This window comes from Galeopterus variegatus, unplaced genomic scaffold, assembly GCF_000696425.1.
Source record: "Galeopterus variegatus unplaced genomic scaffold, G_variegatus-3.0.2 Scaffold2084, whole genome shotgun sequence".
NCBI classification, from domain to species: domain Eukaryota; kingdom Metazoa; phylum Chordata; class Mammalia; order Dermoptera; family Cynocephalidae; genus Galeopterus; species Galeopterus variegatus.
In genome coordinates this window covers 110,891-128,621 of record NW_007728195.1, presented here as the reverse complement: position 1 = coordinate 128,621, position 17,731 = coordinate 110,891, and the positions used below count along the sequence as shown (strand labels likewise).

The 17,731-nt window shown below is 34.6% G+C and overlaps 1 protein-coding gene across 1 annotated transcript in view; it reads right to left on the bottom strand.

Moving 5' to 3' along the window:
- The window catches only part of SPAG17 (sperm associated antigen 17), a 186,727-nt gene that overhangs the window by 71,231 nt on the left and 97,765 nt on the right, over positions 1–17,731 (bottom strand). Inside the window, exons 18-22 of the mRNA XM_008580417.1 lie at positions 13,380–13,616; positions 12,136–12,247; positions 10,934–11,092; positions 2,999–3,112; positions 947–1,122 (exon numbers count right to left, since the gene is read on the bottom strand). Coding sequence (XP_008578639.1) covers positions 947–1,122; positions 2,999–3,112; positions 10,934–11,092; positions 12,136–12,247; positions 13,380–13,616 — 798 coding nt within the window. The remainder of the gene's footprint in view (positions 1–946; positions 1,123–2,998; positions 3,113–10,933; positions 11,093–12,135; positions 12,248–13,379; positions 13,617–17,731) is intronic.

The following is a 17,731-nucleotide window of genomic DNA, read 5'->3' as shown; positions in this document are numbered from 1 at the left end:
TGGCCTGAGAAAACTCCTCTAGAATGGCTATGTAAATATGGTGCAGAGGCAAAGTAACACTTGAACTCCGTAATTTTAAAGAGCCAGAGTCTGAAATCCAGGTTCCTAAGCACTTTTTAACACATTTTTTTTTTGTCTAATAAGTTGAGTATTTGTGCATTTTATTTTAGTAGATAGTACTCATACCAGGAGTCAAGATTTACCAGAATTTTAAAGAGCCAGAGTCTGAAATCCAGGTTCCTAAGCACTTTTTAACACATTTTTTTTTGTCTAATAAGTTGAGTATTTGTGCATTTTATTTTAGTAGATAGTACTCATACCAGGAGTCAAGATTTACCAGTAGTTTTGTTGCTGTCCTTCTTTTAGAACTCTCATTTGATCTGTGTTCCATTAGAAACATGTTTAGAGTCAAAGCTTGTGTGTGTGTGTGTGTGTGTGTCCTCTAATAAAGGGTAGGGATAGAAGGTGGACTACTGTTTAACAAGAAGTGTGCTGTCCCTTAGTCTTGCTGGATTCTTAGCACATCAATATCTAATTCCATGTCTATCAAATAGAGGTTTCCATTGTTTAGTTACAGATCTTTGTCTTCCAATTACTTACTTATCTAAATGGAGCTAAATAAAGTGTTAAAAATAAGGAATGTTAGGAACTTGCCCAACCAAAAGCAAAGAAAACCCAAGAATTAGGGTGTGGAAAAGGTTGAATTAATCCTTCTGAGATTGGTATGAATGAACTGAAATAACTTGTGTATGACAATATGTCTCCTGGTGTGGAAATCCAATTTTTGTGTGCAAATCCTTCTTGTTCATTCAAAGTTGAGACTATAAGGAATGTCAATGCATCTGCACAATAAAATGCTTTGTAATATTGACATAAGTCACAGTTTTTAAAAAGTTAACACTGAGGAAAAAATATAGTTTGGAAATCCATGGCAAGATTTATTTACCTTTTTCTCTTCTTCTTTTGGGATCTCCTCTTCTTTAAGGGAATCTTTGGGTTTTTCTTTGCCTTTTATTTTTCCTTTAGCTTTGCCTTGAGGAACAGTCACTATAACAGGAATCACTGTTGCAGTGAGTGCTGAAGGGATGTTCAGCATTGTTTCCAAATTAGGATCCTTATCCTCTATAAACAGAAAAAGAGAAAATCAAGTAAATTAAACACCCATATTTGATATATTTTTTAAATAACATTTACAATTCAAAAATTTATACAAGTTGGCAACATTTTTTACCTTGTTAAATATGATTTATCAGTGTAAATTAAACACCCATATTTGATATATTTTTTAAATAACATTTACAATTCAAAAATTTATATAAGTTGGCAACATTTTTTACCTTGTTAAATATGATTTATCAGTTGGATAGATTTCAGGGTTAATGTGGTTGATTTGAAAATCAGGATTATAGTTAGAAAATCTGAGGCATATAATACCTTGATATATTTGATTGAGACATTATCTTACATGTTCTTGCCTTCCCATCTATGTTGTAAACTCCTTAATGATAGAGCAGTAACCATCCCTTCATTTATTTAAGAAATTTTGAGAGGATCTTATATGTAAAATGTTTGGAGCAGCAGGAAATAATGGAAAAAAATATTTAAAAATAATTACTCATGGAATTAAAACAAAAAAGCTCAGGCCTCCCCTTAAACAACTGAATCAGACTGGAGATGAGGCTGTGAACATTGTTAGAATCAAAATGGAGTCTTGTGGGTCAAGCCCTGTCAAAATGGAGCCAGAGAAGACCATGAAGGGAAGGTTCTACGCACCTATGCCTGATAACAAGAACTATCACAAAATACTTCGCAAAATCTGCAACCTTGCACAAAGGCAACCACATCCTTGCACAAAAATGCATCTGTGAGGACATCTGCCCAGTAACTGCCTGTCCAGCCTTGGAATGACACCACCCTTATTATTGATCTTTGTAGCCGAGGATACTTGCTCCAAAACAACTTATGTAACCCTTTTCATTTTTCCTTTAAAAAATCCTTGCCTTCCTTTACCTTCCTCAACATGTCCATGTGTATTCCCATTGCAAGGCTCATTCCCAAATAAATATCATTTTCTTTTAGAGAGTCTCTCTCTGTCTGTCTTTTAGGGTTGACAAGGTCCAGATATTATATCTGTGAAACACTACATGTGATTGTAATACACCGCGAGGGATGAGCATCTTTATTATGTATATTAGATCTGGATGATCTCATTCACCACTGGGCTCCAATTGTCATCTATATGCTACCGACTCCAAAATTTACATCTCAAGCCATGACTTTTCTTCTCTGTTCCAGATCCATATTTCTGACTGCTTTAAGGCTATGTAGCATAGGGATTACCTTTTAATTTTGTAATGCCTTTTTAAAAAATATGTTATGGTTAGATCCCTCTAAAATGCATGAGAACACACAGATTTCCTGATTGGTTCTTGGTAAAATGACATACTATTTTGTGATTTGCAAAGAAATAGCTTCTAGTTGGAGAGTTTTTTTATTGAAAGTGGGGAAGAGAAATCCTTCAAGATATCCAATAAATGGCTCCTTTATGAGTAATGTCCTGAAGCACACTGAGCAATTCCATAATCACAGGATTCATAAAAATATTCTGTAGAAAACCAAGAGGATTGCTTGGTAAATCACGGTTTCTTTGGCACCAACTAACAGGCTTATTTTCATGGACTAATTAACAAAGATGATTGGAATACATATACGTGTACACACACACATAATCTTACATGCATATGCGATTATATAAAAGATTATATAAATGATAAAGCTTAAAGTGTCAAAGTATTATTATTTGCTATATATGAAAGATTATATATACATGTATACACACATATGTACACACACATATCTTATATTCCTACCCTGCAGTGAAAACTAAGAGGCATTAAATCAGAACATGTTTATTGACAAGTGAGCAGACTGAGGATGGACAGGGGCAGGGATGCCTGGCCATGGGACACAGATATCTTTTCTGTCGTGTTTATTTCACCTGGTGCCATTCCACTTGATCCATAGTAACTTATCGAGAGGCAGATTCCATTTTCTAAGGTGGCAGAAAAAGATCCAAACGTGCTGACGGCTTTGTTCTCTGCATGTGATACTTCTATAAGACAAATAAAATCAAGGACATTTCCATTTTATTCAAAACAAATGTAAGCAAAACTCAGTGAGAAGGCTGAGAATGGAGATCTCAGCTGGTCTGCCACGATCAACTTAAAAATAATTGGTTTAGCCCTGAGTACATGGTACACCCTATTAGAGGTAGGGTGAAGTTACAAAGATGAGAATATGAGACTGTTGTTTTAAGGGCTTTGGTTTGAAAGGAAGAGAGGAAATAAACTTGATGATTGCATAGTTATGCACAGATTAATCATATGGGAAATTGTTCACATGACTTTTAAAATTAAAACCATTCGTTCAGCTGCAATTTTTCCACATTTTAAAACACATTCTTAAATCCCCACATTTAAAATTTCTTACATTTTAAAACAAAATTTAAAAATTGTTTTAGTCAAAATTTTAAAATAAAATCTGTTAAAACACACATTGTTAAGGTATATCATATGAAAAGAATTTGTGAATGTTCTTTTTTATCATTTTATTTTCATTTCACCGTAATTCCTCTACTATACAATCAAGGTGGGATGATACTGATTTAAAATGCTCTAACTCATGAAGAGATAATTTCTAGACTTGGAAATTCAAATGCCCAATGGAACGAAAATTCAAGAGAATGGAAAAACAAGCCAAAAACTGGGAGAAAATGTCTGCAAAAAATGTATCTGATAAAGAACCATTATCCAACATAGATAAAGAACTCTTAAAACTCAACAATAAGAGAGAAAGAAGGAAGGAAAGAAAAACCACAGTAACGTGCTGGACTTGCAGGAGAGAACATATCTAAGGTTGCTGGGTGTGGAGATGGGGAGGGGTAGAGGTGGGAAGGGGAAGGGAGGTGGGGGAGAGGTTGGGAGGGGAAAAAAAGAATATAAACTGGGTATTTCTTCCATCTGGCATTGAAACATTTGAATAAACCTGAAAAAGAAAAAAAAAGAAAATACACAACCAGATTAAAAAATGGGTCAATGACCTAAATAGACACCTCACCAAAAAAAGATAAGCAGGTGGCAAATATGCATATGAAAGATGCTCGACATCATATATTATCATAAAAATGCAAATTAAAACAGTAAGATACCACTAGACACCTATTAGAATGGAGAAAATCCAAGACACTGACAACACTAAATGGTGGCAAGATATATAGCAACAGGAACTCTCATTCATTGTTGGTGGGGATGCAAAATGATAAAGCCACTTTGGAGGATACTTTGAAGAATTCTTACAAAACTAACATGCTCTTAGTGTATTATCCAACAGTCTTAGTCTTCAATATTTACCCAAAGGAGTTGAAAATTATGTCCACATAAAAACCTGCACAAAGATGTTTGCAGCACCTTTATTCATAATTGTCCAAACTTGGAAGCAATTACTATGTCTTTCAGTAAGTGAATGGAAAAATAAATTGTGGTACATCCAGACAATGGAATATTATTCAGTGCTAAAAGGAAATGAACTATCAAAAATGGAAATGCATATTACTAAGTGAAAGAAGCCAGTCTGAAAAGACTACATACTGTATGATTCCAACTGTATGACACTCTGAAAAAGGCAAAACTATGGAGATGGTAAAAAGATCAGTGGTTGCCAAGGGCTGGGGAAAGGGAGGGACAAGTAGGCAGAGCACAGAGGATTTTTAGGGCAGTGAAACTACTCTGTATGATACTATAATGGTGGGTACATGTTATTATACATTGGTCTAAACCCATAGAAAGTGCAACACTAAGAGTGAACCCTAATGTAAACTAAGGACTTAGGTGATAACAGATAACATGTTAATAAAGGTTCTTCAGCTGTAACAAATGTGACACTCTGGTGGGGGATGTTGATAGTAGGGGAGGCTATGCCTGTGCAAGGGCAGGGAATATATGGAAAATCTCTGTACCTTCCACTCAATTTTGCTGTGAACCTAAAACTGCTCTAAAAAATAAAGTCTACTTAAAAAAATATGCTTAGTGTTGATCAGGGTGCAGGGAAATAGGCACCTTTATGCACTATTAATAAGAGGGTGTATTGGTAGAAACTTGAGGGAAAGTACTTTAAAACAAGTCATGTAAAGAAACAAAATGGACAGAGGGGAATATTAGTCAGAAAACAAACAAAAAATAATACATGCTCAGCAAAATATAAATTATGGAAGAGATAGATAAATGCTTAATTAAAAAATATTTATTTTTCATTATACATATTTATGGGTATAGTTTACTATGAGTATTGTGTACAGTATGTGATGATGAAATCAATATTATTAGCATGTTCATCATTACAAATCATAATTATTCTTTGTGTCCCTTACCCAATTATTCCCTAGTCCTCCTCCCCTTCCTCCCTTCCCACCTGTAGTAACTATAGGTCTGTTCTCTTTTTCTGATTTTTTTTAAAGCACATAAGGATATTTTAAAATGCACTTTCTGAAATTGAAAAACATGCTTTCCCAACCAAACTGTTCAGTATCCAGTAGATGAATAGAAGGGGAAGATGGTCACTTTTGAGATTCAAAAGAGTTTCTTGGAAAATCAAGTGAAAAAAGTATCTCAAAACCCAGAGCAAACATTTAAACAGAAGGAAGTCATGAAGAAGACATAAGAGATTTGGAGAATAAATTTATGCAAATTTTAGGTATTGCCGAAGGGAAAAAGGAACAAGTGAAGAAGAGCAAAAATTAAATTAATAACAAAACTTCTACTCCAGAAGTTACAAGACAGTGCAATAGCAACTATGAATCATAAGGAGAAAAGGATGACAATCTAAGGATCCTTATCATTTAAGATATCCAGAAATTGAAAGAGCATACTATCATGTGTCTCATCTGAAGACAAAAAATAATACTAAACAAACAACTAACTTCTCATGTGTTCCTCTTTAAAAGCCTTCAGAACCATGCCCATGACCTCCATTTTTAATCCATTCACTAGGCATGGTTCTCAGAATCTAATCACCTTTTCAAGGCCCCACCTTTCAATCGCTATAAGATGTACCACCCTCCTAACAGTCACAGTGGGGGCCAAGTTTCTAATGCATAAAACTCGGGGGACACAATTCAAGCTTTAATTGAATTTGGGGGGAACATTCAGTCACCATGTTATGATAGAGCAAGGACGTTCTTACCAGATATGGCCCTTCAGTCTTGGATTTCCCAGCATCTAGAACCATGAGTCAAATAAATTTCTTTTCTTTATAAATTACCCAGTCTGTAGTATTTAGTTATAGCAGCAAAAAACAAAGACAATGAGAATAGAATGTTGAATATTAGGGCTAAAACTTAAACAGGATATCAAAAAACTTCTTGAAACTAATGAAAATAAAGGCACATTATACTAAAATATGTGGGATACTGCAAAAGTGGTGCTAAGAGGGAAGTTTATTGCAATAAATGCTTACCTCAAAAGAACAGAAAGATTTCAAATAAACACCTAATGTTATACCTCAAAAAGTAGAAAAATGAGAAACATCCAATCTCAAAATTAGTAGATGGAAAGAAATAATATCAGAGCAGAACTAAATGAAATAGGTATCAAAAAAGTTATACAAAAGAAATCACTGAAACAAAAGGTTTTTTTTGAGAAGATAAACAAATTAGACAAACCATTAGCTAAGCTATTCAGAAAAAGAAGAGATAAGATCCAAACAACAAAAATCAAAATGAAAAAAGAGACATTACATCAGATACCATAGAAATACAGTGAATCATTAGAGATTATTACGAACAACTATACACCAACAAATTTTAAAGCCTGGAGGGAATGGATAAATTTCTGGACACATACAAACTACTGAGACTGAAACAAGAAGAAATAGAAAACCTGAACAGACCAATAAGGAGAAATGAGATTGCAGCAGTCTCCAACAAAGAAAAGCCCAGGACTGGATGGCTTCACTGCTGAATTCTACCAAGGCTTTTAAGAATTAAAACCAGTCATTTTCAAAATGTTCCAAAAAAATTAAAACAAAGGCCATTCTCCCGAATTCCTTTATGAGGACAGCATCACCCTAATACCCAAATCAGACAAAGACACTACAGAAAAAAGAACATAAAAAGAAAACTACAGGCCAATATTCTTGATGCACATAGATACAAAAATCCTTAACAAAATATTAGCAAATAGAATACAACAGCACATCAAAAGATTACATACCATGATAAAGTGGGATTCACCCCAGGGATTCAAAGATGGTTCAACATATGCAAATAAACAAATGTGATATATTATATCAACAAAATCAAATACAAAAACCATATGATTATATCAATAGATGCAGAACAAGCATTTGATGAAGTTCAGTATCACTTCATGAGAAAGACACTCAACAAATTAGGTATGGAAGGAAACTATCTCAACACAAGAAAAGCCATAATATGACAAACCCATTACCTACATCATCCTGAACTGAGAAAAGCTGAAAGCTTTTCTTTTAAGATCAGGAATAAAACAAGGATACCCACTCTTATGATTCATATTTAAAATAGTATTGGAAGTACTAGCCAGAGCCATCAGGCAAGGTAAAGAAATAAAGGGCAACCAAATTGGAAAAGATGAAGTCAAATTGTCCCTGTTTGCAGATGATATGATCCTCTATATAGAAAAGCCTAAAGAGTCTACCAAAAAACTCTTAGAACTGATAAAGGAATTTAGTAAAGTTGCAGGAAACAAAATCAATATACAAAAATCAGTAGCATTTTTATACACCAACAATGAACTAGCAGAAAAAGAAATCAAGAAAGCAAGCCCGTTTACAATAGTTACCAAAAAACCCCCAAAATACCTTGGTATAAATTTAACCAGGGAGGTGAAAGAGCTCTACAATAACTATACAACACTGTTGAAAGAAACTAAAGAGCACACAGAAAGATGGAAAGACATTCCATGTTCATCGATTGGAAGAATTATTATTGTGAAAATGTCCATACTACACAAAGCAATCTACATACAGATTCAATGCAATCTGCATCAAAATATTAATGACATTCTTCACAGAAAAAACAACTGCAACATTCATATGCAACAACAAAAGACCCCAAATAGCCAAAGCAATCCTGAGCAAATAAAAAAAGTCAGAGGCATTATACTATCTGATTTCAAATTATACTACAAAACTGTAGTAACCAAAACAGCATGGTACTAGTGTAAAGACAGACACATGGACAAGTGGAACAAAATAGAGAACCCAGAAATAGATCTATATACTTACAGCCAACTGATCTTTGACAAAGGGACCAAGAACATACATTGAGAAAAGGATAGCCTCTTTAATAAATGGTGCTGGGAAAACTGGATATACATGTGTAGAAGACCTGTACCTCTTGCCATAAACCAAAATCAACTCAAAATGTATTAAAGACTTAAATATAAAATCTGAAACTATAAAACCCCTAGAGGAAAGAATAGTGGAAAATCTTCAAGATGTAGGACTGGGCAAAGACTATGAATAAGACTTCAAAAGCACAGGCAAGAAAAAATAAACAAGTAGGATTATATCAAACTGAAAAGCACAGCAAAGGAAACAATCAACAGAGTGAAAAGACAACCTATAGAATGGGAGAAAATATTTGCAAACTATACATCTGACAAGGAATTAATATCCAGAAATACAAGGAACTCAAACAACCTAAAAGTAAAAAAAAAATAATAAAAAAAATGAAAAATCAGATTAAAAAATGGGCAAAGGAGCTGAATAGGTATTTCTCAAAAGAAAACATATAAATGGACAACAGGTACATGAAAAAATGCTCAACATCACTAATCACCAGGGAAATGCAAATTGAAACCACAATGAGGCATTATCTCACCTCTGTAAGACTGGCTATCATCAAAAAGACAGAAAATTAAAAATCTTGGCAAGGATGTTGAGAAAGGGAAACCCTTCTACAGTGTTGGTACTGTAAACTAGTATAGCCATGATGGAAAACAGTATGGAGATTTCTCAGACAGCTACAGATAGAACTACCATATGATCCAGCAATACTGGAATGGAAATAATCATGTCAAGGGGATACCTGCACTCCCATGTTTATCGAAGCTCTATCTATTTACAATGGCCAAGATACAGAATCAACCTAAATGCCCATCAACAGACAGCTGGATAAAGAAAATGTGGTATATATACATAATGGAATACTACTCAGCCATAAAAAAAAAAAAAAAACAACTGAAATTCTGCCATTTGCAGCAACATGGATGAGCTTGGAGACAATTATGTTAAGTGAAATAAGCCAGGCACAGAAAAAGAGATACCGTATGTCCTCACTCACAAGTGGGAGCTAAAAAGTAAATAAATGAGTAAAAAAAGAAAGAAAGAAAGGAACAGCAATCACAATAACACATTGAAGTTTCAGAAAAAGAGCTCAGAACTGTGGTTACTAGTGGTAGGAAAGGAGGAAAAGGAGGGGAGTTAGCGAGAAATTGGTAAATGGACACAAAGAACGATTATATTTTGTATTGATGAATATGCTAATTATCATGATTTGACAATCACACATTGTGCACATGTACTGATATTCAATTCCATACCCCACAAATATGTATAATCAATTCTTTCAATAAAAAATAAAAATAAAAATTGTATATTAAACTATGCAAAAAAGAAAATGATTAAATGAATGTATATATGCATTCATATATAAATAAATAAATAAATATAAGCATATTGTATTAATTTTGGTGGAAATCACCTAATAATGTAAAAACACAGAAATGATTAAGTAAATTATGATATAAAGACAAATAAAATATTAAATCATTCAAAAATCTTGTTTTCAAGAAATATTTAATTGATTAGAAAAATGCTCATGATGATAAAGAAATACACTATCAACAGAGGTTGTCACTGGGGTGGTAGAATTATAGACAACTTTTATCTTTTTAAAATATTTCTATATTTCCTAATTTTTCATAATAATCGATACATTTTTATTTCATATAAAACAAAAAAAGTAATTTAAAAATTTCTGTGCTAAGTTCTTGGGTACATTTATACTGGTCAAACATTGTGTTCTTATCTTGGGTTTGGAAAATGTCACTGTAACTAAACTTATAAGTGAGATTTAGTTATTGACTTTGTCACTAACTTGAGTCAAAAGTGTTTTATTAATTAACTTTTCTCCTTTTCCAGGTATAACCCAAGCCACTTTAGACAAGAAGAAATTAATCTCTCCAGGTGGTGTTGCCTATTTAACATCTGTTAAATGGTGTTATCAGGAAGTTTCATGGTGTTTAATCAATGTTCACCCACTTGGGCAGCTCTCATCTTCAAGCAGGTAATGACACTTATGGCCAAATCTATGCCTTTTCCTTTTGCTTGCAACCTGAGAAATTTGATGCTACAGAGAGAACTAAGTGATAGAGAAGGGAGAGGGAGAAACCTCATCATTTGCAGTAAATATTGGAGAGAAGCTAAACGGCTCCTGTAGGAATCAATTAATGAGGACCTGAGTCCTAGAGACTGCAGTTGGTGCAAGTGTATAAATCAAAAGTAAGGACAGAATGGACATCACAAACTCAATGCTGCTACATAAAGGTAGCCAGCCTGGACAGACTCTCTATGAAAACTGGAATCAAGAACTGCGTGCCCAGAGGGAGTAAAACCAAGTAAAAAGCCCACTATAGGTGAGCTCTCTCTATATAATGTGTATACAAATTATATTACAGAAAATGTGTATAAGCAGAATGTCAGGATATGTCAGTTACCATCTGGAAAAATTCCATGTGCTAAGTGCGAGAGACACACGCATATTTCTGTCGGGTGGATGGGTTTGGGACAGTCCTTAGTTATTAACCTCTACTTTCACAAAGATGCAGCTGTTTACCTGTTGCAAGATTTTGTTTCTCATCTCTCTCTTCTTTCTCATCTTCTGAAGAATAATCCTCTTCATTCTTCTCTTTTTTCACAATTTTCTTAGGGTCTTTTAAATGAATTATAAAATTGTGCTTGTCCTTTTTCACTTTCACTTTGATAAAAGTTGGGCCTGAGGAAGAGCCGTGGGATAGAGGTTGGGCTGATTAGGGTGCCTCATTAAGCTCCTTGACAAGATGTTTAAAGACTGCATCATAGAATTTAAATTAGAAAATGAAAATACTTACAGATGTCAACATTCCTATAAAAGGATACCTAAAGAATAAAGTGATGGCAGAATCCCAGGAATAAATGGCAGGTGAATCAAGGAGATATTTGCAAGCTTTTTATTTGCACCTCAAACCAAATTGCAAAAGAGAAAATAAATTGGCTGAGGCAATGTATACCTATAATCTACTTTATAATTCTCATATGAGATAATTAATGTGAAAGGGTTTGCAAATTATAAAAATTATATGTTGGTTATAGTAGTAATTGTTGTTACTATTAGTGTAGTAGTAGTAGTTAAAAGAATTTTCCCAACAACCTATTTTCTCTTTAGTGCTCTCATTTTCTTTTCCTCTGTTTTTTCTTTTTTTTTAATCCAGCTTTTTCTTTTCAACTTTGATTTAGCTATCATCTCAAAAAATTAATGGAATTAAGATGAAAATACTGTATTTGCTATGACCCATTTGAAACTTATATGCTGGACTATATGGGTGGATCTACAGATCTTAATAACAGCTAAAATAACTGAGTATCAGCACCAGGCCTCCAAGCTCTGTGTTCCAAAGCACGAACCAGAAAAATGCTATAAACTCACAGTATGCGCTTGGTTTCTGAGATAACGATATATGTTATAACTAATATTAATTAATATTTGCTTACTGCAGTTACTATTATACTATTTACCAATAGTATGGAAGCATTTTAATGTTATAACAAGTGGGATGATCATATTAGTGTGTCCCAGCTAAACTCTCAGCTGGCCTATGCCTCGCAGAGTCAATTACAATAGAAGAATGTGCAGTCTGAAAATACTGAACGCAGCATATAAATGAATTGCTGTGGACACATCAATGCTCTCACCTATCACACTCAGGAGTACAAGGCTCCATGATTATCTGAAATGCATTCACATCTTTCAAGACCTTAGCCATCTGCTTTCAAAGGTACCTTTTTCAAACGTTGTCTTTTCTACTTCAATCTGCCCTCCATCGGAAGGATACAGATAGTAATTTGTCCCTGAAATTTGGATGGGTACATCTCCCATATTGTATCCTCGAAACTAGAAGAGAAAACATGCTTTTCATCTGCTTTCAAAGGTACCTTTTTCAAACGTTGTCTTTTCTACTTCAATCTGCCCTCCATCAGAAGGATACAGATAGTAATTTGTCCCTGAAATTTGGATGGGTACATCTCCCATATTGTATCCTTGAAACTAGAAGAGAAAACATGCTTTTAGTGTAGAACTGCAATTGACAAAAATCAACTTACCAGTGTTAGCCAATTAAAGCTGCCATAAGCTTTTTTCTACTTAATGATATGTCTGCTACTTTGTTGACTCAGAGGCCAGTGTCCCTAGTATTTTTAGGACCTTCTGTGATGTTATGACCATAGAAGAATTAAAAAATTTCTATAATATTAAAGGGGCATCCTCTAACCTGGTCCAAATCAATTTATTGTGCTATTGTCAGGGCAGTGAGAGAAGAAATCAAGTCCTTATTCATTAACTGTTAATTTTCTGTTTAAAGGGAACTGACATATTGAGAAGTATTGACACTTTGTACTTTAGGAGGTCATATGTAAAGACATTTTTTACTAAGTGTTGGTAATAGAGCTCCAGGTAATTTTGATGCATGTTAAAACTTGCAAGCAACTAGTTTAGAATAGTAGCTACAAAGGACAGGGGTTGTTAGATTTCTTTCCATTTTTTCCCCCACTAGGTTTTCCTCATAATAGCCACTTGAGGGAGAATTGGCAAAGGGAGGGTTTTACAGAAGCATACAGGCCAGAAATATGGGTGCCTACAGAGAGACAACCAAATGAACTCAGCAAGTCCTACCATTCATGACAAATAAAGCCAACCTTTGTGTTCACATTGACCTGCCACAGTCAATTATTTCCATGTATTTAAATGAAGGCCTTTGTGTCAGATTTCTGTCTTTTCCGACCTTAGTAACCTAGCTTCATGGCACTCAAGAAAAACTGGCCTGCAGGAGTTCTTATCCTAGTGATTGGCTAGAAAGAAGGTTCTAGATATCAGATGGTGGAATGCAGGTTTGTAATAGATACCAAATGAAACTGCAAGGCCTTCTGTGATGGTAGTAAAGACAAGGGAATCTTATGCTTCACAAATCCACCTTTTCTCAAAGCAATTAGAGATAGTCCAAAGAGACTTTTTAGAGAATTGATTTTACCGCGTAAACTGTCTCCAGTTCTGGCTGCTGGAGGGGATCTTCTGTGTTTTCTGGAATCTTCACTAGTTCTTCTCTAGTTTTCTCCCTGAAAGAAGATATTTTCTTCTCAGATCTATCTTCTTTCTCTAATTTATCCTTGCTCTTCTTTTTACCAGTTTCTTTACTCTTCTTTTCTGCTTTCTTTTCTTCCCTTAAGCGTTCCTCTTCTGCTAATCGATCTTGTTCTTCTTTCCATGCCTGTAAACACATTTAAAAAATTTGACAGAATTTAGAAACAAATTAAGTATGGGTTCCATTTGGGTTCATTCCGGAAAATATTTAACATGATTTTTGTAAGTGGTATCTATGACAAATCAAAATACTGACCTAGAAACCTTGAAGTCATCTTTTATTTTCTCTTTCTCTCACTCAGCGCCTAAGTAAAGCTTCTATTTTAAAAAAATGACACCTTCATTGGGTGAACTAGAAAAAAATCGTTTCTTGTAGAACAAGACTACGAGAATTCTAGCCTGCATTCCTGTCCCTGGGCTTAAGGGTAGTGGGGTGGGGGGAGAGTCTCCCCTGAGCACACCTAACCACAAGCCTGTTTTCGCATAAATTTGTGGCCAAATGCACATCACTTAAAATTTTTTTAAAGTTATGAGTTGATATGAGTTCACAGATGAAAATCATAAAACATGAAGAAAGAAGCCACCTTGAGCAAGAACCTGAAGAAACAAACTGTAAAATTGTATCAGCAAAAACTCCAAATATTGGAATTACCAAATAGAGAATATAAAATAAGTTTTTAAGGGTCGACCCGGTGGCTCATTCGGTAGAGTGCGGCACTCCCGCTGCGGGTTCGGATCCTACATAGGGATGGCCGGTGCACTCACTGGCTGAGCGCAGTGCGGACGACACCAAGCCAAGGGTTGCGATCCACTTACCGGTCACAAAAAATTAAAAAAAGGAAAAAAACAAAGACAAAAAAAAATAAGCTTTTAATATGCTTAAGCAAATAAGAGGAAGTATCAAAAGTATAAGTAAGAGAAAAGAGAGTATTAAACACGACAAGGTGAGTTAAAAAGACCTCCTGGAAATGGAACAGAACTTTTGAAAAGGCAATATTTGAACAGACAATGGTTGAGACATTTCCAGAGTTGATGAAAGACACTAATCCTAACATTCGGGCAGGTCAATGAATCAAAAGTAGTTCTACACATGGCTTATATGGACTTGAAAGAGTTTATTGTTAAATTTTTGGGAATTTTGTGAGCCAGTTGTTAACCACAAACATCAAAGAATAAATTACATAAATGTACAGTTAAATAAAATATTAAAAACAAAGTCAATAAATACTCGAAACTCATTGCTTTGTAGTTATTTTGCTACATTTCACTATTACCTATCCTAAGGTGATATATATCAACTGTATTTATATTATGGAAACACTATATCATGGTGTGCACATTGTTTTGGACTGGGCATTCCGTGATGTCACATTGGTAAATTGAAATCAGCCACTGAGGGAATATTTACAATACAGATATCAGCAAATTCTACTAGTAAGGGATTGATTGTTGATTATCTAGATTCAAGAAAGTAACGAAGAGAATGTTAACAGTACAGATTAAACTTAAAAGTGTGTCATGTCTGTAGCTGTTACATTATAACAAGCCCCCAAATTGGGAAAATATTCTTCTGATATTCAAAAACTATTATCTGATTCAGCAAAGAAGTTTCTCATGTCATTAACAAATGAATGAGACATACCCCTTTGTTGTTTTACTTTTGTGTTACTTGTTAAAATAAATGAAAATACGAGGGTATTTCAGAAAGTTCAGGGAAAGATTTGTATTGCTTTTTTTTTTTTTGTCCTTTTTGAGACCGGCCGCACCGCGCTCAGCTAGTGAGCGCTGTGAGCGCACCGGTCATCCCTATATCGCTCCCGGCGCCGCACTCTCTCGAGTGCGCCACGGGCTCGGCCCTTGTTTTGTAATTCTATTTTTTCCACAGACTTTTTGAAGTAGACTTGTATTAATCAATGTTCATATTGAAACTACGTTTTTTTGTCAATTGTAACTATAGGTGGTCAAAGGATACAAGAATTTAGCAAAAATCAAAGACAGCATTCTCTAAGAATCAAATGGCTTTATGGAATTTACAAGAAAGTGTTTTTTTTTTTTTATTTGTAAATTGTATGTTGTACATACTATTTGTCAATAACACTTATAATAAACTTATGCATATACATACATGGACAGTTTTATTTTCCTAGAGAGCTACTGCTGAACATTTATAAGCACACTGAGTGGTAACTTTGAAACAGAATGTTTTCAAAGGAGCTGGACAGAAAAGATACACTGTCTATAAAAGAATAATAAATTAGATCGACAATCAATTTACTAACGGCCACAGTGTCAGCAAGGAAAATGTGGAATAGTATCTTGAATGTGCTAAGAGGAAATAAAAAAAAAATCAACCAAGAATTTAATAAATAAAAACTATGTTCAATGAGTAAGGGTAAAATAAACTTATTTTTCAGATAAGCAAAAACTGAGTTTAATAGCAACTGTGATATTGTGATATAAGAAATAGATACTTAGTCTTCATTCCTGTCTCCTGGCACAGTCGCTTGGAATTTTATGAGTAACAGGAGCATCTTTCATTCTAAAGAGGCAACTCTTGGCAGGTTCTTCAGGATGGGATGGGGGCTGGTCATCAGAAAGACCAAACCCTGATTGAACTTTCGGTCTCACTTGCCAGCCTCTGGGGAGGGGAGAAGAGCTGGAGATTGAGTTAATAATCAATCACACCTGTGTGATGAAACCTTCATAAAAACCCCTAAACAACAGAGTTTGAAGAGCTTCTGGGTTGGCGAGTGCATCCACATTACAGGAGGTTTACACATCCTAACTCTGTCCTAACTCTGTGGGGACAGACGCTCCTGTGCTTGGGACTCTTCTGGACCCACCTTGTTCTAAGTACCTGTTCATCTGGCTGTTCATTTGGATCTTTATAACACTCTTTTGAAATAAGCTGGAATTGTAAGTAATGTGTTTCCCAGAGTTCTGTGAGCAGCTGTTCTAGCAAATTATCAAAACTGAGGAGGTGGTTGTGGGTACCCTTGACTTTGTAGCCAAGTCAGACAGAAGTGTGGGTACTCTGGGCGCTCAATGCTTGTCATTGGCCTCTGAAGTAGGGGCAGCCTTGTGGGACTGAGACCTTAATCTGTGGGGTCTGTGCTAACTCTGGGAAGTTAGTATCAGAATTGAATTGAATTATAGGACACCCAATTGGTGTCTGGAAAGTTGGAGAACTAGTTGGTGTGGGAAAAACAAAACAAAACAAAAAAATTCCCACAAATTTAGTGTCAGAGGGTTGTGAGTAAAAACAGCTCACAGCAACTGGGTTCCTTTATACCCACTAAAGGAACTTCTAGACGAAATATTCCCAGAGTATAAGGTGTAAGAAGAGATAATCACAGAGGATTTGTAGGGCAGTGAAACTATTCTATATGTTACTATAATAGTGAATAGATGACAATATGCATTTGTAAAAATTCATAGCACTGTACAACCAATGATGGAATCCTAATGTAAAATTTGGTTAATAATAATGTGTCAATATTAGTTTATAATTGTAAAAAATGTGCCACATGCCACACTAAGGTAAGATGCTAACAAGAGGAGAAATTGTGCATGTGTGGGGGGGTAATGTGAACTGTTTGTACTTTCTACTCCATTTTTCTGTAATCCTAAAACTGCTACAAAAAAATAAAAAGCTCAGCAAAACACATGGTAAGCAAGGGGCTAAATCTAAACAACATTGACTATATAAAACAATTACAATAATGTATAATGTATACTTTGTGAAAACAGGAAAAATCAAGACAGTTCCTTGTATTGTTCTGGAAGAAAGTAAAAATATTTTATTAAGTTTGGAGTTCATTAAATTATATTCACAATTTGAATTTCTAGAGTGACCACTAGTAGAACAGAAAAGAAGTGTATACCTATCAAGCTTTTCCTAAAAAGGATCAGATAGTAAATATTTTAGGCTTTGGGGGACAACAGGCAGAATCAAAGACACTATGCAGATACTTTATGCAGCAAGACAGAAAAGAATTTATGCAAATATTTTATTGACAAATAATTGATTAGAATTTTTACTAACAAGAAAAATAGTATCCTTTTTTTGTGGTGGGGAATAACATTTCACTTATTTAGCGTCAAAATTAGTGTTCACTATCATCAAATTAATTGCAAATGAAAGAGAAAAATAAACTCAATACAAAGAAAGCAAGAAAGAAGGAAAAAAGTCTCATAAAAAAGCAGAAATATATAAGATACAAAATAAGTTATTGAAGAAAT